The sequence below is a fragment of the Gobio gobio genome (genome assembly GCF_949357685.1).
Source record: "Gobio gobio genome assembly, chromosome: 24".
NCBI classification, from domain to species: Eukaryota; Metazoa; Chordata; class Actinopteri; order Cypriniformes; family Gobionidae; genus Gobio; species Gobio gobio.
The window spans coordinates 34,404,575-34,429,624 of NC_137120.1; the positions used below are offsets into that span (position 1 = coordinate 34,404,575).

A 25,050-nucleotide genomic window follows, 5' to 3' on the forward strand; every position below is an offset into this window, starting at 1 on the left:
TTTGCCATTGAAAAGTATACAACATTTTTATTTATTTTTTTATTATTGCAGTATTTCAGGTTAAAATAGAGACTAGGCCTTCAAAATATTTTTTTTTGAAGGCAGATTAGGGCCCTCTTTTGGAATTATTTAAGAAATCATGCAACCAATGTAATGTGGGTGTAATCACTAGAGGTCTATATGGAGAGGCTTGAGAATTCCCTAGTTCTGTTTTGAACACATTACATTTATTTTTATTTTTGATGGATTTGAATATATATTTAAAAAAAGACTACTTATTATAAAGTTTTAGATAATTTATTTTGGTTAGAAATATAGTTTTTTTCTGTGAATTTCTTTTTGCAGATTTCCAATTCATTTCCTATGTTGTCATTTTTGACCGAAGAGCACAAATGGGAGTATTTTTTGTAGGACCACTTCGCATGCTCGAATCATGCCCTCAATTTGTGTGTGTGTTTACAAACCTAATGCTAGAAAAGTCACAAAGTTTCATATTATTCTGATGAAGCTGTGAATCTTTAAAATTCCAAATGTGGTTCATAGGTTCAGTTTTTCATAGGATGTGTCAATATCACACTCTTGATGTTTTAGAGTGTCACCCCTTTACTGCTGTGTACTTTTTCAGCATTGTGGCCGATTTGTAGATTGTACAAGCAAATATTCTGTGAATTTTTGTGTTTTTGCCGATTTCCCATTCATTTCCTATGGGGTCATTTTTGACCGAAGACAATGAACGCTACTTTTTTTTTTACGACCAATTAGCATGCTCGAATCATGACCCCAATTTTTTTGTGTGTTTACATACCTAATGCAAGAAAAGTCACCAAGTTTCATACCATTCCAATGAAGCAGTGATTTTTAACATTTCAAAGCAGAAAATTTTCCGAAGAGCACCAGAGGGTTAAGAAAACATTGCATATTATATATATGAAACTATTTTTTCTTTAATATGCATGTGTGTGCATTTATATATACATAATCAATTTGACAGCACTAATGTATATGGCATATTTGGCTGTTGTATTGCATCTCGGCCTTTTTTTTTTCCTGTCACAATGTTTGTGCATTCAAGAATAAGGTTGAAAACAAATATTTGTGCATTCTGTTCCACTGTTCAAATTGAATTAAAAATATTCAAAAGTTTTTTGTGGACTACTTGCATTATTATGCTATTATATTATGATTACGTATTCAGTGGCATAAAATGGTCTTAAAATGACAACAATTAGTTCTACATCCTTCATGTTCTCAAATATGAGACCTGACCATGTGGAAAAAGTTTTTGCTTAGCCTATGGGAATCTAACCGTAACAAGACACTCACATTTTATTCCAGCTCTGTTTTGCCTACATGTGGAGTCCCTGTATTTATGCTTTCTAAAATACAAACAACCTCCAAATCTGCTAACCTTCAACTATATCTATATCATGTAAATAATAGTCTTTCATTCTGCTCAGCTCCCAGTATAGTATACAAGTGAAAAAGCTAAAACCATTATAGGAATATTCCAACAGAATTTTACTATAATGGACACCCAGTAAGCGGAGAGCACCGCAAATAAACATTTAAAATATACCACACGGTTCACAAAGTAGGTAGTAAATGAAGCAGAATAGTCTTTTAAGTGATATTTAACATGCTACTCAAACCCTTGTAATCATTATTCCATGTTGTGTGAAAAAAACAATTGAGCAGAACCGGCACGGCCAGATCCAGGTGGTCAGATGACACACAGAGACCGAGAGCCAATACCACTTAACCAAATTGGAATCCATTCTTCTGAAATGGGCGCTGATAACCACTTGAAAGCCACCAGGGTTTCACATCTCCGGCTCGTGGCACCCTGTCAAAAACACAGGCCGTCTCCGTTTGGCGAAAAAGACAGACGGCTGATACACTTCACCTAGAGCTACGGGCCGAGACTAAATTAAAGCTTGCGATGGATTCCTGCTGCCAAATCGCAGGCATGAAAATGTAAGGGGCGCGAATGTTGATCATGTTAAAATTTGGTGGTGAAAAAAACCTGGACGGATGATCTCATTCACTTGACGTGTTAGCATTGACATATAAAGAAGAAAAAAAACAGCAAAACAAATGGCCCTGCTAAAGCTTTGCTGCCAAGGCAATCTGTTCTTTTTACATCCGCATGTATACACAAGTTCGCTCCCTCTCACTCTGAAAAGCCATCTGAATAAGCTCAGAGTTGGTCGTTTCTCCCTGTATTTGTAAGACTGGATGGGGTAAGTGGGGCAAGTAGGCTATACTTTAACATGTAAATCCCAAAATGTACATGTTATTTGTTCCATTTTATACTGTTATGTAACAATAGAGCTCATTTAAATACAGAAGTTTTAAAGGTACAGTAGGCACAAGCCTGTTTAATTCTTAAAGTCGGCATGAAACGGAAGTTGCAATAGTGTTTTCTTTTTGTCTGGCTATCACCAGATATCACCAAAATAAAAGACTGACAGTAGGGGTGTAACGGCACACAAAACTGACGGTTCGGTACGTACCTCGGTTTTGAAATCACGGTTCGGTACGAGTTCGGTACAGCAGTTTTACAAAATTGCTTTTTATTTATTTTTATATTTAACAGTGGTTTACTGAAGAAGAATAAAAAGTGTCTGTCCTTGAATGAATTAAATTATATCTAAAAGTTTATTGAAGATATTTCTGTAAATTATTTAGGGAGCCCTTACTTGCACATTAATATTAAAGATTAACAACAGAGCCCAAACTATTAGCCTAAATTCAGTTGCTATTTATTTTTAGGTATAATAATCAACACTCAAATAACACATTGTATGCAAACATGTAAACTTCACATAAGGCAGTTTTTGCATTAACTTCTAAATCTAATTATGAAATCGTTTTTTTCTCCAATTCGTTGTTGAAATATAATTTCAAAATTCAAGGTTTATTTAACATGCATGAAATAATCAAGACATTCCTAACAGGTTCAGTAGAATATAATGAATATATAGGCTAATATAGAGCATATATTTAGTGAAATAGTTCATTTCTCTAGTGAACTAACAGCTGTGGACACTGAATGACTTCTGAGGTAAATGTGATGCTAATGACATTGACATTGTTGCATGACATTGTTTAGTTTAAAAACAGTTATATTGAGGTCTTTCCGCCGTTGAAACACTGATTAAGCGATTACACCACATATATACATGACAGCAAGTTGTAATGTATCCTCAGCATACCTTCAGATGGTTATTCATGTTTATTCTTTAGTAAGAGAGGACTGATCGTCTTCACAGATGATCGCGTTCACGCGAGTGCGCATCGCGCGGCCGCTTGAATTGTGATCAGTCACACCACAGAGCGTCAAAACGGCAATTTATCCTTTGAATTTCGTGATAAAATGGACTGAATACTTCATATGTTCGTGTGGGAACTCGGATTAAAGTGTGTTCCGCGCTTAAAACAAGCCGACTGTGAACTGTTAAAGATTGCACTCGGAAACCGTTGTGTAACGTTACACGTGTGCACCGAACCTACACCACCCTACCCCACCCCACCCCTCCAAAAAAAACTCTCCGGTTCTACGCGATTCACATAAATGACCCGACTGACCAAGAAAAGGGCGATTGTCGCCGAAAAGCGACAAGTTTGCAGGTGTGAGGGCGAAATAAAATTGCCAGCAGATCAGGCTGGGTTTACCCAGTCTAGTTTTCTTCCCTATTGTGACACATCCGAGTGAAACGCCTTCTGCAATGAGAAAAATGTAGGGCGGGGCTCGATTTCATCCTTCGCAATTTGATTGGATTGTAGGAAGTTGGGCATTGCTAACTAAATGAAGACAGATCTGAATGGCAGTTTGCGCCCCACCCTCTACCTAGACACACGTCATGAGGGCAAGTTAACATTTTGATTAAAAATTACTATGGCATTTGAATTTTAAAAGAATAATGATGTGCACAGATTATAATTTATAATCAGCACTGCAACATTCTGTAAAAAAAAAACGAGGAATTGTCCATTTTGATATCATGGCGATTTTGGGTTACGTTCACACTTGTAGTAGGTCAGTTCTTTTGGTTCATTTGGTTCAGATCAACAAAAAAAAAAACATTTAGTCCTGGTCCGTTTAGCGCTCACATTGCATTTTAACACCGAACCTAAAGGCATAGATATGTGTTCACAACCTGATTGGTCGGCTTTTATTATGTATATTTTATGACCAAACTTACCGAACATCCAAAACAATGCTGTGTGCTGGGCTAAATGCGCTCGTTGTATGTGCGTAGCCTGCATATGATGGTATTTTGAACAGCTGAGAGCTCGTGAAGAGCTTATAAAATGTTTAAAGGAGTCAAAAGAGTGACAGGAATCCCTCCGTCACACACACAAACCAAGATCGGCCTGCTTTCAAACGCTCCCGTGTGTATCTGCATAAGGGTTCGGTGAAGAGCGTCAAAGATGGCCTATATGCAACATGTTTTTTAAGCATTGCTCACTGTAGCCAATCTCAGACTTATATGTTGAGTGTGTGAACACAATGGCCAATCAGAGATGTTTAGGAATCCATTCAACAGCGCTGAAAATGCTAGAGGGAAATGCTGTTTTTTTTTGTGTACCGAAGTTGGTACATTTGACAACACTACTTTTTAGGGTCGTATCTTGTGACATCAAGTTCTGTTTTTGGTTCGTTTACATGTCTTTGATTCGTGTTGCGTTCATATTTCATTCAAGATCGAGACTCATCTTTTCGGCGGTCTCGGTCAACTTGTTTGGTGCACATATTCAAATGAACCGCACTAACATAGAAAATCGCACCAGGGTTTGTTTTAATCGAATGGAACCTGCCAAGTGTGAAGTCAGAGATAGTGTGGAAAATGGTCCAATAAAGTTAAATAACTAACATTGTAAGTGGACTTCAGCAGACTGCAAAAGTGTAGGGTTCCTTTAAAAGGAGTTGACCTTAAAATGGAGGCCTCAAAATGGCAACAAACATAAAACACAGAAAAGCACTCTGATAAACTGACGATGACATACCTTCCTCTGGTTCCTCTTCCTCTGTGGGAGACTGCGGGGGGCCACGTGTTCCGGCCGCACATTCTGTATGTTTCTGCAGGCTGACCACTTCATACATGGCATCTCCCTGGCTGCCCTTCCCGGTGCCCTGCAAACATATAGAGCAAAAACATGCTGTGTGTCAAAGCCACAAAGATGCATTACAAATAGCTTGGAGTTAAAAATAAAAAAAACACCACAATTAAAACATTTATATGGACCTCATATCGTTCCTAAACAGTACGACACAAAAGGAGATACTGAAGAATGCAGTGGCCGACTCTCTCCCCGCCAAACACAGAATTTTCCGTTATTTGTAAGAAAACGCATCCCCGACAAACACAGACTTTTCAGTGTATTCATTGTAATACATTAGGGGGCGCTATTGTGCGTCTTCTGAATGACTACAGAATTTCCTGATCAAAACGCAGGTGAAGAAGACGCAAAAAAACAAGCGATCGTATGTAAGCAGCAGTGATGCGCGGGTCAATGTATAAACAACCCGCACCCGACCGACGTTTTCAACTAACCCGCCCGCAACTCGGACCGCAAAAAAAAAAGAAGAAAATATTGTACCCGACCCGCTTCCTGACCCGCATTTTTTAAAAGTAGTAAATGCTCATCGTAGCTCATTGGGCCATTGAGAAAATGTTTCAGGCCCTGGCGTGGTGCGCTCAGAGGTGCAGCAGCGAGAGCAGGAAGTTCTTGCGGCGGCCCATCATTTTCCATTTCAGCTCCAGATGCATATTATTGATGAACGCGATGTTTATGTTTCGACCCGGCTTGAAGAATTCATCAGCCCACATTTGGAAAACATTTGGAAAAGTGTGAAAGCCCTTAGGAGCGCAAACTGTTATTTTTCTGAATGCTGTATGATATAGCCTAGTGTTATGTAATACAGGCTTGATTCATTCATTTATTTCGTTTAATTTTCTTAACAATTAAGATGCTGCATGTGTTTATCCAGTCTAATCGAAGTGTGCGTCTCTCCCCCGACTTTCCCAACAAAGATCCCGCCCCCTCTCAGAAAATACATAAAACTGACTTTAAATGCGTTTAAAAGTAGCCTATTAAAATGGTACAATGGCATTGCTCAGTTCAACGTTTTGGGAAATCGGGCATTTTGTCCCGCGTCAGCATTTATTCAAAAGTTAATAACGCTCAACATTCAAAAGGTAAATAAGGATTTATTGACGATCCGACCGACCGTGACCCGAATATCATTAAAAATATTTTTGGATGACTCGTAGGCACCCGCTCATTTTGGATCAACCCGCGCATCACTGGTAAGCAGATGCATATGTAAAATAACGTGTCATCAACATTAAACAGCATATAAATCAAAACTGCCTAAAGGCCTGTAGACACCGGGACGAATATCGCGCACGCTTATCGCCAGCGTTTTTCGGCGCGTTTTGCGTGTTCACAATGCGATTTTCACTGGCGATGCGCCGAGAACGTGCACATTCAGTAGATGGCGCTCCCGGTACACAAGGTGGTGCTGCGGCACTTTACGCTTCTGAGACTCGCTTGTCACACAGAAAAAGAGGAGAGACAGTATTTACGTGCTTGCCATAACCATAGATTGAGCTATTGCAACACATTCAGATTTTGGATTGCCCATCATCCAATTTTGCATTAAAATGGTCAAACCAGGTGAAAGTGCACGTTTAAATAAGCTGTGTTGGTAATGTGTATGCAAAAGCAGCGCTGCTTGCATCTTCTCCACTTGTTATTGTTGCAGACAGTATCGCGCAAAAGTGATTCATGTCCGTCGGTGACTGGGAGGAGCAGCCGCGCGCATTCTCACGTCACCGGGCTAATTTGCCTAATCTTCCCGGTACTTTAGACCGCGGTGGAAACGCAGAAAGTAGCAGGTCTGGGGGAGAAAAAGTTCCTGGGAAAAAAGTTCCTGGTACAAATAGTTCCGGGTAATTTCGGTGGAAACGCGGCTTTTGATTATGGTATTATGGTTATTGTTTGCTCTCAATATCTATGATCAATTTGTGGGAAGGAGTTCAGTTAGGAGGTCAAAAGAAGCTCATGTGCAGTTCTAAGGTCTGAAGAGACAATCATACAGGAAAGAAGCCAGCCAGCTGAGTTTTTGGCAAAACCTTTACAGTGCTCTTTTTCTTTTACTGCATATGATAATTCATACTCAGAAAGTAGAACTGAAATGACATTACAAGATGATGAGTTAAAACATTTCAAATGCACCAGCAAACAATTGTTCAAGTCATGCATTTCATTATTAAGGATTTCTTAAAAATACTATGATAGATTAAGTATAATAAAGTAGGAATTTTCAGTTTTAGATGAACTGTTCCTTTAAAAGACAAGCGTGCAGCTAGAGCGTAGCATTCAAAGTTAGCTTCACCTTTGCTACCGCTTCAGGGGAAACAACAAATACATAATTACACACACAGGAAGAAAATTAAAACAAGTGGCAATAGAAAAAGAGGTTTGCAGAGATTACACCCGTAGTACTCCGCTTCAAGTAACTCTTACAAACATTTCTATTGACACTGCTTCCCTCGCGCCATGTGGCTCTTATGTAAACCATCGTTTCCCTTTTTAATTGCAAAGTGGAACTGTACTACAGGCGAAGAATGATGTTTACAGCCAGAATAATTACACGCTAATTCCTCGCACCTAATGAGCAGCGTAAACAAATACGGAATAATAAAATAACGTGGAGAATGGGCTGGGTCTATCGCTAACGCCATAATATTATCTTTTAATTAGCTTTTAACTACAGCCCAGGCATTCTTTCTCTCTGCGATAAGATAGCTACGGAGGCAATCAGGCAGAGATGCAGGCTGCAAGCTCTAATTACTTGAGCATGATAATGAGCGCCAGGCCTCTTATTAAGCTACGAATTATACAAAGCCTCCATTTGCCGCTTCACAGCTTCCAGGAGTTACTGCTCCTATTCACCCTTCACAAAAGCTCACTTCCTTCCTCAAGGTTTGTTCTCCAATCTGTGCAGTTGCTATATCGCAGTCTATAACTGTTCATGGGTGGTTCACAGGCTTCGCTAGAAATGGGTGAATCTTACAAAGCTTGTCAAGATCGTTTCCAGGACACATTTCAATCTAATAACTAAAAAGATTTTTGCCACCGTTACATTATTTTCCTGACAATTAAAGGTGAGAAAAATACTGAATTAAATAAAATAAGGTATATCATTTTATCATTATTATTTATTTATAACTAATTAAATGCATTAATTGGTTATATAAAAGGTGTAAAATAAAAAAAATATTTTATTTTGTTTAAATTACACACCTTTCATGTCACCAATACAGATATAGATTATTTTATATTTTAAGAGATTAAAATGTATATATATCTATATATCTATATATATAACATCTTGTGTATATATATATATATAATATCTTGTGTGTGTGTATATATATATATGTTATATATATATATACACATGTGTAATATATATATATATAATATATATATGTTATATATATATTCCACCAGTTATTTTATTGTATTAAATATTATCACCTTCAATAGTTATGAAAATTACAAAATACACAATATATGTTTATATGTATGCAAGTATATATGCACACACACACACACACACAAATTGTATTTTATTTTGCCAATGATTTATTTTATCAATTAATATCATATTTAATTGTCATGACAATAATAAATAAACTACTAATTACTTTAATTAAATAAATAAATAAAAAATGAAGGGTGTGTGTGTGTGTGTGTGTGTGTGTGTGTGTGTGTGTGTGTGTGTGTGTGTGTGTGTGTGTGTGTGTGTGTGTGTATGTATGTATGTATGCATGTATGTATGTATGCATGTATGTATGTATGCATGCATGTATGTATGTATGTATGTATGTGTATATATATGTATATATATATATATATATATATATATATATATATATAATTTTTTTTTTTTTTTTTTTTTTTTTTTTGGACCAATTTTAAATCACCTTTAATTGTAATGACAATGAAAAAACCTAATTTCACCAAAGAATTCATCCAAATATTTATGTGTAATGCACTTGAGTTGGAGGTTCAGAACATAGAACATATGAATAACATATAAGCTTTTTTGGTTTGGTTTAGGAGTGTACCTGTTTGAGCTTGAGGTAAAAAGTTTCAGAGAAGGCCTTCCTGCTGAAATACCAGAACCTCTCATTAGCCGGATAGATCCGCACTAGCGCCTCCATGAGGAACCGGACAGGTTCTACAACCTCGGTCACCACCAGGTCCACTGCCACCGTCATGTACACCTGCTTATCTGGAAGGGGAAAGGTTCACAGTTAAAGACAATAGTGTCTTGATGTGGGCAGGGAAAATATTAACCAGTAGTATCATAAACCCACTTTTCATCCTCCAATAAAACCAAGCCCCGCTCACATTATTTCCCCATTGCATATTCTTTTCATGAAAGCGTAGTTTCATGCATGTTTCATCTTGTTTACACTGAAACTAAGAGTCAAATCAGATTAAAAAAGTAACATTTTCTAAAACTCAGGCAATGTTATTTACAGGCAAGTGTGGCAAGATGTAGCATTCTGGGAGCTGCTATTCTCTCTCAGGTGAGCCCTATAATTATGAAACCAACCAGACCGCTGAGAGAAACAAATCACAAATCAGTTTGTTTCACACGAAGGGGGTTTTATTATTTCAATTAACAGGAAACAAGAACGGAAATAGTTACAGATTTATGAGGGAATCGCTGAAAATAGATTTCAATTACGATAGAGTCAGGTCAGAAAAGGTGGCTGTGAGAAAGATGGGAAGGTAAATAACAGAAGAGCTGAGGTGGGTCCCGATTGAGCCTTACAAATGGACACAAAACCACGACGAGGTCCGTGGAATGTTTTACTGAAAGTGTAATGAAGTGTAGACTTGAAATAACAAACTCGTTCATTCAGGTTGCTGAATTAAACGTTATTAAAACTGAGGTGGTTATCTGAATATACCAGACTGGAATTTAATTTCTAAGTCAACTCCATATAATTTCACAACAGAACATTAAAGCTGCAGTTCCACTGCTTCCAGTTTGGCCTCATACCAAATAAACTATACACACACTATGATGAGGATTACTGGTACTCTAGTAAGTTGCGTCATTAAATAAAGAGGAAATTACTGCTTCCTGTTTCCAATTTGGACCACCACCTGACATTTCATGACAGTAAGTTGTAATGTATCAACTTACCGGGGGGGTAAGTTAAAGTATATACTTTAAATATATTTATTTAAAAACTGCATACAATTGAATTATATATAAGTATAATTTACGTTTTGACTTAAATAAATGATATAAAGTTAAAAAAATATTTTTAATTAAACAATATAGATTATATAAAATAAATAAATATTTGTCAATGACAAACTTTTCAAAACATTGAGGGAATTTCAAATATATTTACATTTATAATATCTTTTTTATATTTTAAGTTTAAGTTTATGTATATTCCATTTACTACAATTAAATTGGTCATGGTATCAATATAAAATGTATCAATTTAATATAATACATAATAATTATATAATATTATATAATGTATATTATATTATATTATATTCGTTTTTTATGTATTTAAAGAAGTCTCTTCTGCTCATTTATTTAATTAAAAATACAAAAAAGCTGCAATATTGTGAAATATTATTAAAATGTAAAATTACGGTTTTCTATTTGAATATATTTTTAAATGTAATTTATTCATGTGATGCAAAGCTGAATATTCAGCATCATTACTCCAGTCTTCAGTGTCACATGATCCTTCAGAAATAATTCTAATATGATAATTTGCTGCACAAGAAACATTTACGATTATTATAAATGTTGAAAACGGTTGTGTAAAAAAAAAAATTAGGATTCATTGATGAATAGAAAGTTCAAAAGAACAGTATTTATCTGAAATAGACAGCTTTCTATTTTAAATTGTAATAATATTTCACAATATTATGATTTTTTGCTGTATTTTGGATCAAATAAATGCAGCCTTGGTCAGCAGAAGAGACTTCTTTCAAAAACAAATCTTACTGTTCTCAAACTTTTGACCAGTAGTTAGTTAGTTAGTTAGTTAGTTAGTTAGTAAGTAAGTAAGTAAGTAAGTAAGTAAGTAAGTAAGTAAGTAAGTAAGTAAGTAAGTAAGTAAGTAAGTAAGTAAGTAAGTAAGTAAGTAAGTAAGTAAGTAAGTAAGTAAGTAAGTAAGTAAGTAAGTAAGTAAGTAAGTAAGTAAGTAAGTAAGTAAGTAAGTAAGTAAGTAAGTAAGTAAGTAAGTAAGTAAGTAAGTAAGTAAGTAAGTAAGTAAGTAAGTATGTATGTATGTATGTATGTATGTATGTATGTGTATATGTATATATATATATATATATATATATATATATATATATATATATATATATATATATATATATATATATATATATATATATATATATATATATATATATATATATATATATATATATATATTTAACAGAGACGCATTATATACAAAATAAAAATTATTAACTTTTTATTAAACATATTAAACATGCATACAGACATGCACCATTCTATTCATTTTATAATTCATATATTTATCTATATATTGGTGTTAGTGCTCCATTAATGAAACCCTCTAGTTCAGGCAAAATTTAGATGAAAATTTATTCAAACTGCTTTGCTGTCAGTGAGAGATGTCACATTTTGACCACGACAAGAAAAGCTGCCGGAACAGAAACTCAGCATGCTCAAAGTGCTGAAAACTGTACGGCTTGCAAGTAATGTGAGAAGAAGAAAAAAAATAGATGGCAGGAAAGAGTGTGAATTTCTGTGAAAACTGTAAACTTGGCCACATCTTGATGTGCAATGAAAAGAACTAGAGACACTTGAGAAGTGCCTGAGTTTCACAGTTTCAAAGGATTGTGTGCTAGATCTCACCTTTCGGCGTGTCCTCGTTCAGTGGCTGGAAAGCCGGTGTGTTGGGATTCCAGGTGCCAGTGATCACATACGCCTTCCCATCAGCACTCTTACCCATAGACTCCTTCAAAGGAAATCACACAAAATTGACTATAATGACTAAGCTTACTTGATTACTAGTTTAACGGTGGTAATTTTAAAAGGTAGCAAATGCATTTATCTAATTGGACAAGCGTTTATTCATTTGGGTGCGATTTCTAATAACTGGTTGAAGGAAATAAAGGAGACAGACTCTTTTAATGGCTAATTAAATATATATAACAAAATACCCATATGGGACATTTATTAAAAGTGAAGTCATTTGCAGTCTTTGCATGGCAGAATGTCATTGAATATCATTAAAACTCCACAAATATGACATGCAATCAAATGAAAAACACCTGCTACAGCATCAATAAGACATTTTATAGGGAATTTTAAAGGGAAAAATAAGTATTTAGTGCAGCGAATTTGAGAGCACTTGCATTAATGAATCTAGTTTTTTTAAAAAGGGATTTATCATGATTATTGTGATTTATTGTCGGCTCTAAAATAGACAATTTTGGGCTTCTTGTAGAAAAGTATGACATTAAGGCCATGTCCACACCAGAGCCGTTGAAATACAGAGTTACGACACTCCCATAGACTTCCATAGGAACCGAGGAATGCGGAAGTAAAGCGTGTCATGGAGCGACCAATAGTTCCAAACAACCAATAGATCCAGCATACCTCAAGCACACTCGCTGGCAAATTGATGAAATTACTGCATATTTTGAGATTTTATGGCATTAGTTGACCTCTGAGGAATATGAATAGAAGTGGTATTTTATGAAGCGCGTTATAGTTAATGTTTATTGTTGAATAATAGATCGTAAGACTCTAACTGCAGTTAGATAACGTGAGCAGCACTGCAACAGCTACTATATCCAGATGCTAGCTGTCATATTTCAAAAGTTTTTAGTCTCTCTGAGATCTTTCTGTCGAAAAAAACGTTTCTATGAAGTCAGCTCATTCAAGGAATAACGTATAACCCCTATGAATAATGCCTGCATAAAAAGAGTTGAATTAAATTGGTTGCCCTGTTTTTTTTAAACACTTTTTAAAACTTATTTCTTGGGTTAAATTCTGTATATGCTAGAATCAATCATTTATATTCACCTATTAAAGAATTAACCTATTAGACATTACCACTAACCAGTAGATGGCGGAAGAGGAACACTTATTGGCTCATTCGCCATTTTTTCTCTTTTTTTTAATGAATTTTTATAGATCATCAAATCACTATTATAACATTAAAATATCTATTTTTGTTACTTTATTTGTACTGTGTTGAATATATAGGCTAACTGTAGGGAAAATCACAAAGTCTCATGAAAAACAAAAACTTCTGACTAAACTACACAATAAATCTTTATTTAAATTGTCTCTGTGCTTTGTTTGTTATGATGAGAGGATTTGTAGATAATGGGAATATTTGTGTAAAACGTAAAGCGTTTAGAGACTGTATAAAACTTGTTTTAATCGATATGGATTCTCATTCCTGGTATATTAAACATATGACTGGTCATTATTTTAAAGGGAAATGCCCGTGATAGGCTACAACACTCAATGCTGTATAATCATGCACTCACATGAACCCACATAAAATAACCAGATTACTCAAAAAAAACATAAACGTTATCTCTTCTTTATCTCTCCCCAGAAAAAAAAGCTACTGTAAAGTCTAGTCGAAGTCAATAATATTTACCAGAAATTACTGCAAATACAGTGAAACTGCTGTCTGTCCTGCTTAATCCTATTCAAACAGATTGACAGTGCGGAATTGTTTGGAACTATTGAGAGCTCCATGAACCACGTGACCCGAGATCAAACAGTGTCGCAACTCTCTTTTCCTATGGCTCTGGTCCACACTAATACATTTTCGTATGAAACGTATATTTTTCTCTCCGTTTTGGCCTTCCGTCCACACTGAGACAGCGTTTTAAGTCAACGAAAATGAAGCTTTTTGAATGGATGAATTTGAAAATGCCGTTTTCGCGTTATTTAAAAAAACAATGACGCATTTTTAATCATGTGACGCATATTGTACCAATAGGTATTCATGTTTATACAGCTATTGTGCCTGTTATGTGCTAAGTATAAAATATGTTACTTCGCGCACTCTTCATATTAGTCCTGTAAAGGTGACAAAATTTACTCGCAATTGCTGTCCTGTGACAAAACATGACAGCAGTTGCATTTTTGACCACGGTGAGTGAGTGCGACCTGGATGCATAAGTGAAAGGTTAGATATTTTGCTTAATAAAATGATCCTGCCAGAAGAATTGTGTGATAACCTGATAATGTCTTGTTCTTGCTCAGTGAGTTTTTATGAGGTTTAACGCATGCACAGTATAGTGAATTAGCGTTTTCTGACGTTTCAGTGTGGACAAGAAACTTTTGGAAAACACTTGATAACGCTAGTGTGGACGGAGAGCGTTTTTAAAATGAAAAAGCCGTTTTTCAAATGTATCCGGATTAATGTAGACGTAGAATGTTTTCAATTCAAGAATCCCTGTGAACCCAATTACGCTTGATTGAACTGCTAATTGTTTTTAGTCTTGATGTGCAAATCGCCATAGCTTAACTTGCTCATGGTCCTTTGTAAAATTATGTTTTTAATGAATAATAAGACGCCTATATTTCCATTAAGTGTTTCTAAAATTGGCAACAGAAAGATATCTAAAATGAGTCGAGACATAAGAAATTAAACATTTAATATTGAGCCTGAGGTACAGCTATAACAGCTCAACCACGAGAATACTGGGGAAAAACTCTCACCATGTCGAGGAGGTGCATGTCGCTGTTACGAACTTTCTGACCAGGACTCAGCAGCATCCCAAAGCACCTGGACAGCAAGTGAATGGTTTAGATTGTGAGGAAGAAGCATTGTATATTTATCAAATATTTTGACAGTGTGATTTGGAGCTTCTTTCATTATGTAATGCGCTATATGAAACAGCAGCATAGTTCAGGAACTGATGTCATGGTGAGGTTTATTTAGAGTGTGGCAACATTTGTGATGGGCTCATTTTCATAGCAAGTCTCACAAAGTGAGGAGGGATTGTCTTTACTGTGACTAGAGCGACATCAAGTGGTTGCACAATGAATCACACTTACACTTTTCAACTCCAAATACATTTTTAGATCAACTTAACATTTCATGTAATGCATATATACAGTATACATTTGTTTAATTGTGTGTGCGTATGTATGACAGACTTGTTCATTAGAATGATTTCTGAAGGATCATGTGACGGGAATAATGGCTGATGAAAACTTGCATCACAGAAATAAATTATATTTTAAAGTCTATTAAATATATTATTGTTTTTTCCTGTATTTATCATCAAATAAATGCAGGCTTGATTAGCATAAGACAGTTCTTTCAAAAACATTAAAATTAGTAATTTTCCATACTTTTGACCAGTATTGTTTAATATTATATACATGATATATGAATAATTGCAATAAAAAATCCAAAAGAAAAAATAAATTACTATATGAGAAGCATGCAGAATAAAGACTTTTTTCCATTTAACTTTTAAATTTCAAATTAGTATTTCAAATTTATATTTATTTATATATATATATATATATATATATATATATATATATATATATATATATATATATATATATATATATATATATATATATATATATATATATATATATATATATATATATATATATATATATATATATATATATATATATATAAAATATAATATAATATAATATAATATTATATAATATTATATATATATAATATTATATAATATAATATAATATAATATAAATAATATAATATAATATAATTAATATTATATTATATTATATTATATTATATTATATTATATTATAATATAATATAATATAATATAATATTAATTATATTATATATATTATATTATATTATATTATATTATATTATATTATATATATATATACATACATACATACATACATACATACATACATACATACATACATACATACACACACACACACACACACACACACACACACTTATATATTTATTTAATGCAAATAAATGTAAAAGAAAATTATATATTTTTATATTATATTATATTATATTATATTATATTATATTATATTATATTATATTATATTATATTATATTATAATATATATATATATATATATATATATATATATATATATATATATATATATATATATATAAAAAATATTATATTATATACATACACACACACACACACACACACACACACACACACACACACACTTATATATTTATTTAATGCAAATAAATGTAAAAGAAAATTATATATTTTTATATAAATTGAATAATGTATATGTAAAAATTAAGTAATGAAATACATTGTGCAAATATGTATACATGTATTTATATCTATGCCTAGAACAAGAATGTTCCCTATTGTCTGCTTTTGACTAACAATAGCAACTAATCATGGTTCATGGCTGTGACATAAACTAAAGCCTATTGCCAATCTACAGAAAAAAAAAAACTTGGCGTTCCACCAATTTTTTTTTTTTTTTTTTTGTAGATCATCTGCCATTTTTATGGGGTCTTTAAAGGCAAGGCCCTGGCAGTCATTATAAAGCAAAATATGGTTCTGTGAAATGGCAAAACATCAACATTTCTGAACTCTGGTGCCCACATCCCAGAACCCACCTCTCAATTACCAGCTCCTGGTTGGACATCTGCTGGACAGTGACAGACACTTTTTTATTTACACCCTGCCGCAACTTGAAGTAATATTTATCTCTGTCTTTGGGAACTGGACTGCAAGATGTGTAAAAAGATAGAGGGAAAACAAAAGTAGGAGAGACATGATCACACTTCTATTTTGGTTGCTAAACAATAAAAACAAATAATGCAACAGTTCTTGAACAGCAACAGTAAAAACGCAGAGCGAGATGTAGGCAGAACTGAAGAAGTGAGTAAATGACAGACCTGAAGTTTCCTTTGCCGTCATCTTCTCTCACTTCTAGAGAAACGGTGAAGGTGAAGACGTCGCTATCGGGGGAAAGTGGCAACACTGAGTCTCGCATGTCTGTGGCAGCTTTTGAAGATCGCTTGAAGGCCGTTGAGAAGCTATAGAGGATGCGACTAACCTAAATAAGGAAAGGAGGTTGAGCTTAGTTGATTTCTGCATTACAAGACTGACTCTTTGATCATTAAACATTACTGAACTCACAGCCTCTTTGATATGGCAGGAGAAGACGTGGATCTGAAAGTCCTCTGAACTGCGGTAGCTCTCTGTGAAGGAAAAGCAGTCGCTCTCGGCAGATCCCTCATGTCCTCGTGCACAGAACAACACCTTATAGATGGGGAAAGATGCAATTTCTGTTCCTGTGGCCTGGTCGAGAATCCTAGAGTGAACAATAAAAAAAACATTTTCAATAACTCATTTTGAGTGCATTTCGTTCTGTCCATCGAGATTGCTGCTTGTCAGATTGTACAATACGACCCCGATAAGATCGCGAGAAAAGCCAAAGCTGTATGTATCACATAATCTGAAATCTTACGATATACACCAATTTTAATCCCGACTGACAGGTCTCAAAAAACAGAAATCAAAAGTTTTCTGGAGTCAGCACAATAGGTCAAAGTACTTTAATTAGTGCGATCACACTAAATAGGACATTTGCATTTAGATATAGTCAAAATAAGTACTGAAAATATTTTCGATGTAGTACTTTAAATGAATAATGATGCGTTAAGGTGCAAAAATGTATCCAGATTTGAAGCAACACTATCAAAGTGCATCAAAGTTTGCTTAGCTAATTTAAGAGTCAGCTCTGAGGTTTTCAGAGGAGAAAAAGTGAGATGTTCGATCTGAGGTTTCACCAGTTCCTGAGAAAAAAGAAAATGCGCACTGGGTGAGAAAACAGAAGTGCTACACCACGCGTACGAACCTGAAAGCAAGAGCTAAAAGCAGCTCAGGTGACAGCTGTGTTAGCTCTTGACAGAACACACACCACGAAGATCACAAGGACTCAGAAACTAGAGAGAAGTCACATTTTACACTCCCAATGTTGAATGTGGTTCGTCTCAGAGCAAGAAGGCTAAATGTGCTCAATCTAAAAGCTTTTATGAAGCCTCAGGGGGAACACGTGCAAATAAACGCATTGTGACTGCTCGTGGGATGCGTCTGATGTAATATATACAGTGGAGTCCAAAAGTCGGAGAAAACACTGAAAATCTGGGATTAAAAAATGTACATAAATCAGATAATCAAAGTAAAAATGGAAATAAAAGCTTAACAATATAGTATTAAATTATAAAAATGCTAAGTAAATATGGCATAAATTCAAATAAATTACATTTGTAAAAAAGAAGCGATACGATACCAGACTAAAATACCTCGATACCGATACTAAATCAATACCATGGCAAAAAAACAGTAAAAGTAATTGAATAATATGACAGAACTTAATATTCATTGTTTTATACATTTATAAATAAAGAAAAACATTTTTAAAAAAAAGAACTCTGCATGTTCCTGCCCTTTATTTGACCATTCCCTGTTTATTTAAAGATTTAAAAATATTATAATATAAAAATTGCAACAATCACATAATTATCAGTCATGATTATCAGTCATTAACACTAACCACTATTCTGAACAGGTTGGGTTGACCAATATCATATTTCATGATAGTAATAGTTTCAAGAGTAATTAAAAATGTAATTTTATAACTGCAATATAGATATTTAATTTGATTTCATCTTTGTTTTTTAAAAAAGTAAGCAAAAATGTAAATTACAAATAATATGACAAAAACAGTGCTTTATTTAGCTACAGTGGGTAAGAAATTAAATAATCAAATGTAAAAATAAAAAAAACAATGCATAGTCTTCACTCTATAAATGAACTACTAACACTGTTAATTAACACGGATTCTTAATAAATATATTAAAGTTATTCAGTCAAGCTTGGGGTGATTTTCTATTTTCTTTTGTTGTTTGATTAGCATTATTCACACAGAATATTATGTTCGGCCCTTTAAGAGCTGCATGGACCAAATACATTGTATACGTTCACTAAAGACATATCCGACTGTGTTTATCTGAATACTCACCAGAACGTGCATTTTTACATATTTTTGACCATTCAAACCCAATAATCCGTGAAACTGATGTCGCGATCGCATGCTGTATGAGTGAAAGGCGTGTGCGCGCGCGCTTCAGGTCAGAGTCCAGCACGTCCTGTGCCACACTTTATTTTCTCATGCATGCGTTTCTGTTGCTTTCTTTGTCATGTGCTGCGCATATATATTTAACTCTTCTGCTTCCATTGTTTAGTAAACGGTGGAAGCAGAGCTCTGCAGTCTGCACACACGTCCAGACTCCTGCGGTCACACATCGACGCAAATGAAGAAATACAGCTCTTATTAGAGTGCTGTCATTCTTAAAGAAATTACGGTTTTCGAGGAAAACTTTCCAGGATTTTTCTCCACCTGATTGTTTGTGTTTACATAATATATGTGTGTGTACTCTGTTAATTATTATTTATATATAAATACACACACAAGCATGTATATATTTAAGAAAAAAATATTATTTTTATATATAAAACATTTATATATATTATAGATTATATAAATGTATATACAGTATATACATGCAAATATTTCTTTAATATATACATGAATGTGTGTGTATTTATATATAAATAATAATTAACAGAGTACACACACATATATTATGTAAACACAAACTTTTATTTTGGATGCGATTAATCGCGATTACTCTTTTGACAGCCCTAATATATATATATATATATATAAATTAAATTAATTAAATCTAGAAAAAAACAAAACATTTTAAGATATAAATGTAATGAACAATGAATGATAAAAGCTTTTTCACTAATCTGGGATTCATAAAATACTTTTAAATCTGACATTAAAGTGTTAGAATATAATTTGCAATGTAAAAAAAAAAAAATGATACTTAAAAAAATACGTATTTTAATAGAAAAATACAAAATGAATGAAAACTAGTGGTCACAGACTTGTGGACCCCACTGCATTTTTGGCAAATGACTGACCGGACACAACCATCTGGGCCGTTGGGCACATGGAGGGTGATGGGGATGGGGATGGCGCTCTCTTCCCACAGGGTGGCCATGGCTTTCTGGGCCTCCGTCTCGTTACGAGGGGCCTTCACCCAGGTGCAGCCAAGATAGGACAGCTTACTGAACTGCACGCTGTCTTCCTCCTGTACTGTCGCACTCTCCAAAACCGCTCCTGATGCTTCTGTAAACACAAACAATGAAGTGTCAATACAACATGTCTTTTTCCTCCTTTACAATGTATTTTTATTTTTAAGATATGCAAATCAAGTGGCTTATCCAATAAGATTTTAAAAGGTGTTTTATGGTAACTATTTCTTCAGATTCTTTTGTCGCCATCCTACTGCACTCAGACAATAAACTTGTGCTTTGCATAAACGTGTTTTATCTAAAGGTCTATTGTCAAAGGTGACTGAATGTGGAAGTCTGTGCAAGGTAGAGAGGAAGTGTGTTCAGAGCCCCCCCAATTTTAGCACTTGGCAACAGGAAGCAGATAGTCAGAGCTAGTTTAGACGGCCTTAGCTGAAACCCCTGTGCGCTCAAATATCTCTTTTTTTACATCTGCATAGGATTGCCTTGGATCGTAAACCTGCTCATCATTAATTACACATTATAAATCAATACCATATTGACTGCTTAGTGTAAACAAACAAACAAATAAAAAATTATTATTATTTATATAATATATTACATGGAATTAAATTAAGAACACGACAATTTAAATATATAAAATATAAATGTGTGTGTTAGGGGTGTCGAATTTAACCGTTTCTACGATGCGTCGCGCTGCAGACGAGGACGATTCGGTATAGGTTCAGTAATAGACGAACCTGACAAGCCAGACCCACATCAAGATGTTGGGTCTGGGAACTCACCATTGGCAGGGCTCAATCCGAGGGGCGGGATAAACGGTTGTCTTTCAAATTCCCTCTGCACTCAATAGGATAGCGCTACAACCAACCAGAGCAGCGAAGAAGGTGAAGCGGAGATAGTTGATAGATTAAACTTCCTGCCGTTCTTTGTTCTTTTCTCAAAGAAAAGCGTAACTCAAAGTCTTCCAGAGTCGCGGCCAAAGCTGATTCGAAAGACCGCCGTAGCAACTCTGCCTAATTATGTTAAGCCCGCACACCGACTCTATACACAATGTGATTGGCCTGACCAGGGTTTGGTTTTTCCAACTCGCAAGTTTATGGAGAGTTGCTAGACGCCCTGACTGCAAATTATTTATAAACTAGTCATAGACCATAACCGATTATACTGTACTGATTCTTTTCTGCCATCATTTGTCGCGTACGTGCTGTGTCGCGGTGGCATACAATGGCAGAGGGAGGCGAAACGCAAGTAAGAGTAATTAGAATGCTCCAACTACTTTAAAAGCCGACATCTGGGCACATTTCGGCTTTTATGAACAACCTGGTAAGCACGACCTGGAGAACACACACGCGCTGTGTAAATCAAAGCTATCTGATTTATCAAAACAATTTCATTCACATAAATGTATCTCCGCAAAACGGATTTAAATCGAATCTTCAATTCCCGCAATACATGCAGATTTATTGGAGTTCACGTCACTGAAAACAACAGATATGAGCTGTTTTTTTATTAATCATTAGCTAATTTCACAATCAAAGGCCGCTATAGGGGAGCGCGCGGCAACAGCACTGGTAAGATCATTCCGTTTCTTTACTTTTAATGAATATGATTGTGTGTTGAGCACCTGCGACTTTACTTTCGGTAGTGTGTGCGTTAGCTTGATGAAGAGATACGCAGCTCCTCGTCTGCGGCGAGGTGTGCTTCAGTAGCGCTGTCATATCTGGCTCTATATGTCATATAGCCCATAACACGCTCACACGTAAATTTTTTTAGCATTGTTGCGAGGAGTAAAATTTACACATGTGGTTTCAACAACCAGATGCATTTAGTCTTTAGTTTTGACTATAGTGCAGCCCAGACCACCTCCTTAAGTGGCTTTTAGTATATTGTGTATTTGTTCTAAATGCTCCTGTTGTCTTCTGTGCCCAGACTTGAGTTCTGTGTGGCGAGCAGCGAGGCTGAGGGACCGTGAGAGCGGGACGAGGATAGCCTCGTGTCTCACGGAGGAGTGACGGGAGCATAAAGAAAGAGCGACGACAGTGAAGGATGAGAGAGGACCAAGCCTGGACTTTACGTTGTGTTTTTTTTACGTTTTGTTATGTGTGTGCGTGGCAGACGCCCGTGAGGGGCTGGCCCTTTTACTTTCATTTTGTGTTTATTATTTGATTAAAGTTGTTTGAACGTTCGCCGGTTCCCGCCTCCTTCTTCCCTGAACATACAAACTCTGTTATATTGGTGCCAAAACCCGGGAGGAACGAGGAACATGCTGTCGGAGAGCCCTCACTGCTGAGGGGGATCGCGGTGCCGCGAGTGGCTGCCCGAAGCGGTGATGCTGGTGCGAGTGAAGACCGGTGGGACGGAGAGCTCGCTGCCGTGCCCCTGGGTCGAGGTGGGGTGGCTGCCGTCTGAGAGGGAGTGAAGGAGTCGCCGTCGCTTGCTGTTGGCCGGAGCCTGTTGCCGTCTGCTATTTAGGGGAGGAACAGGGAGCGCGGGACTCGCTGCCGGCTCCCTCAGTAGGAGGAGCCACCACCGGCCGCCAGGGGGCGGAGGAGGACCGAGCCGTCCACCAAGTGTCCAGTGCCATCGCATGGCACCGCGAAGGAGAGCCTCTCGGCTGGCTGAGGACCGAGCGGCAGATGGCAGTGGGTCCGGGAACCGGACCACAATTCTTTTTTTCTCTTTCTTTTCTCCTCTCTCTACTCTCTCGTCTCTGTTACTCCTCATGCTTCCGGCTCTGTTCTCTCACCTCGCTGTCCTTACCCCCAGGTGCCGCGGCTGCCGTGATCGGAGTGACGGGAGCATAAAGGAGGAGCGACGACAGTGAAGGACGAGAGAAGATCAGGCCTGGACTTTAGGTTGAGTTTTGTTTACGGTTTGTTATGCGTGTGCGTGGCAGTCGTCCGTGAGAGGATGACGCTTTTACTTTCATTTAGTATTTATTGTGTTTATTAAAGTGGTTTGAACGTTCGTGTGTAAAATAGCCCTGAAAATAAATAATACTACTACTAATAATAATAATAATAGAGAAAATCTTAGTAGACTGCAGCTCTGCCTCTGTTCATTTGTAGAAATATTTATGGATGTGGTTTAACAAGGATCAAAACAAATCACAGAGTTTCATTATTCAAACGGAGTTACTTCCTAGTTTTCTTGTGTGTTAGTTTGTTACTGCGAGCAGGATGTACCATCGGGAGCTGTGTCCAGAGTCAGGCTGGGTGGTCTGATCTGAGAGCTGAGCACTGCAGGACTTTCTATTTCATCTGCAGCTCCTGGTCCATCACCAACATCATCCAACACCTCCTCCATCGCCCGCTCCAACTGCTCACTCCCATTCCACGACATCTGAGACAAAGGGATGGCAGAGAGAAAACATTGTAGATTATTTCAACAGGATACCATCACATTAAAACAAATGGTAATGCGTGCTTAGTGTACATAGTAAATGATGCTTAGCAGACCTTGAGTCTGGGCCTCCCCTCTGAGCTGGAGGGGGAGCCCCCAGCAGTGGGCGGCACAAGAACAAACTCCTCACTGGTAACGGTTGACACAGATTCAGTTGAGCCGCTCACTCTGCCCAGAGAGGAGCGGTCATCCATGATAGCCTGGGACAGTCCGCCCGCTCGGCCCGCTGCTGCTGCTGCTGCTGCTGCAACCCTACCAACAAGACAGACCTGTTACACTGCTGGATTACATCACTTAAGACTGACTATAAGGGTGCTTTAAAGGTGCAGTGTGAGGATCTATTGACAGAAATGCATTATAATATATATAACGCTGTTTTCAGTGGGGTATAAAGACCTTAAATAATGTACCATTATGTTTTTATTACCTTAGAAGGAGTCATTTCTATCTACATACACCACGGGTCCCCTTACAGTGAAATCGCCATTTTGCGCTGCCAAGTTTCTACAGTAGCCCTAAATGAACAAACTTCTCTACAGAACGCTAGAAAACAGATCCGTGAGCAAGATATCTTGTGTGTGTCACATAGACAGGACATTCAGACAGCGCATTCTCTTTTGTCTTGTCATGCTTGAATGGTTTAAAAGCATTTGCATGAATAAAATTGTCATATAAATGTAACGCTAGTCAAAGGATGACAGAAAAAACTGATCCCGCGTTAATTGCGTCAAATATTTTTTTAAATTTAAAGTTAAAATTATTGCATGCATTATCGTGCTAATTTTGATAGCACTTACAGTATATATGGCTAGCGGTGACTTCTTCATTTGGGTATGCTGGGTGGTGCGTCATGTCAAAAAGCGCATAATGCAAATGCGTAATGTTGGATGGGTTGATTATAATGGTGTGTGTCCACTGGGGCGCATCAAGCATTTTCAAATTATTCCTATGGAAGTTGAGTTTCACGCTCGTGCATGAGTGTTAGCTACTCAGATGAGAGTTAGCTACTTAGTTGAGAGTTGGCTACAGCATGTTAGCTTCTCAGTTGAGCGTTAGCTACAGCGTGTTAGCTACTCAGTTGAGTGTTAGCTACTCAGTTGCTTACTCTCATGACACATAGCAACACAGCTAAAACTATTCTTAATATGTTGGACCTTTTATTGAAAGTAGTCTACATGTTACAACACAAACTTCTGATTTCTGAAACTGACAGATTTGAAGAAAATGACTGTCATTTGGCAAATAAATAAATGACAGACAGTGACATACGTATTACAAAAATGTTATCATTTAAGCTTTATGCAGGGCTCGACATAAGCAATGGCCCGATGGCCCTGGGCCAGTAAAAGAGTATGTCGGGCTAGTTGAATGGCCAATCACTGGCCCGCGCGGGCCAGTGATTGGCCATCCGCAAAGGCAAAACAAACGTCATACCGTCACAGAATTGCG

At 36.3% G+C, this 25,050-nt stretch overlaps 1 protein-coding gene across 3 annotated transcripts in view; it reads right to left on the bottom strand.

The window, feature by feature from the left end:
* rabgap1l (RAB GTPase activating protein 1-like) overlaps positions 1-25,050 on the bottom strand; it is a 127,412-nt gene that overhangs the window by 90,540 nt on the left and 11,822 nt on the right. For all 3 annotated transcript variants that reach the window (XR_013815872.1, XM_079808014.1, XM_079808015.1), the window contains exons 2-11: positions 23,658-23,853; positions 23,385-23,541; positions 20,083-20,290; positions 17,224-17,398; positions 16,980-17,140; positions 16,698-16,808; positions 14,795-14,861; positions 11,957-12,059; positions 9,147-9,313; positions 5,011-5,137 (exon numbers count right to left, since the gene is read on the bottom strand). Coding sequence is in view for 2 of the 3 variants with exons in the window: in XM_079808014.1 (XP_079664140.1) it covers positions 5,011-5,137; positions 9,147-9,313; positions 11,957-12,059; positions 14,795-14,861; positions 16,698-16,808; positions 16,980-17,140; positions 17,224-17,398; positions 20,083-20,290; positions 23,385-23,541; positions 23,658-23,795 (1,414 nt within the window). In the remaining variant the exon portion in view is untranslated. The remainder of the gene's footprint in view (positions 1-5,010; positions 5,138-9,146; positions 9,314-11,956; positions 12,060-14,794; positions 14,862-16,697; positions 16,809-16,979; positions 17,141-17,223; positions 17,399-20,082; positions 20,291-23,384; positions 23,542-23,657; positions 23,854-25,050) is intronic.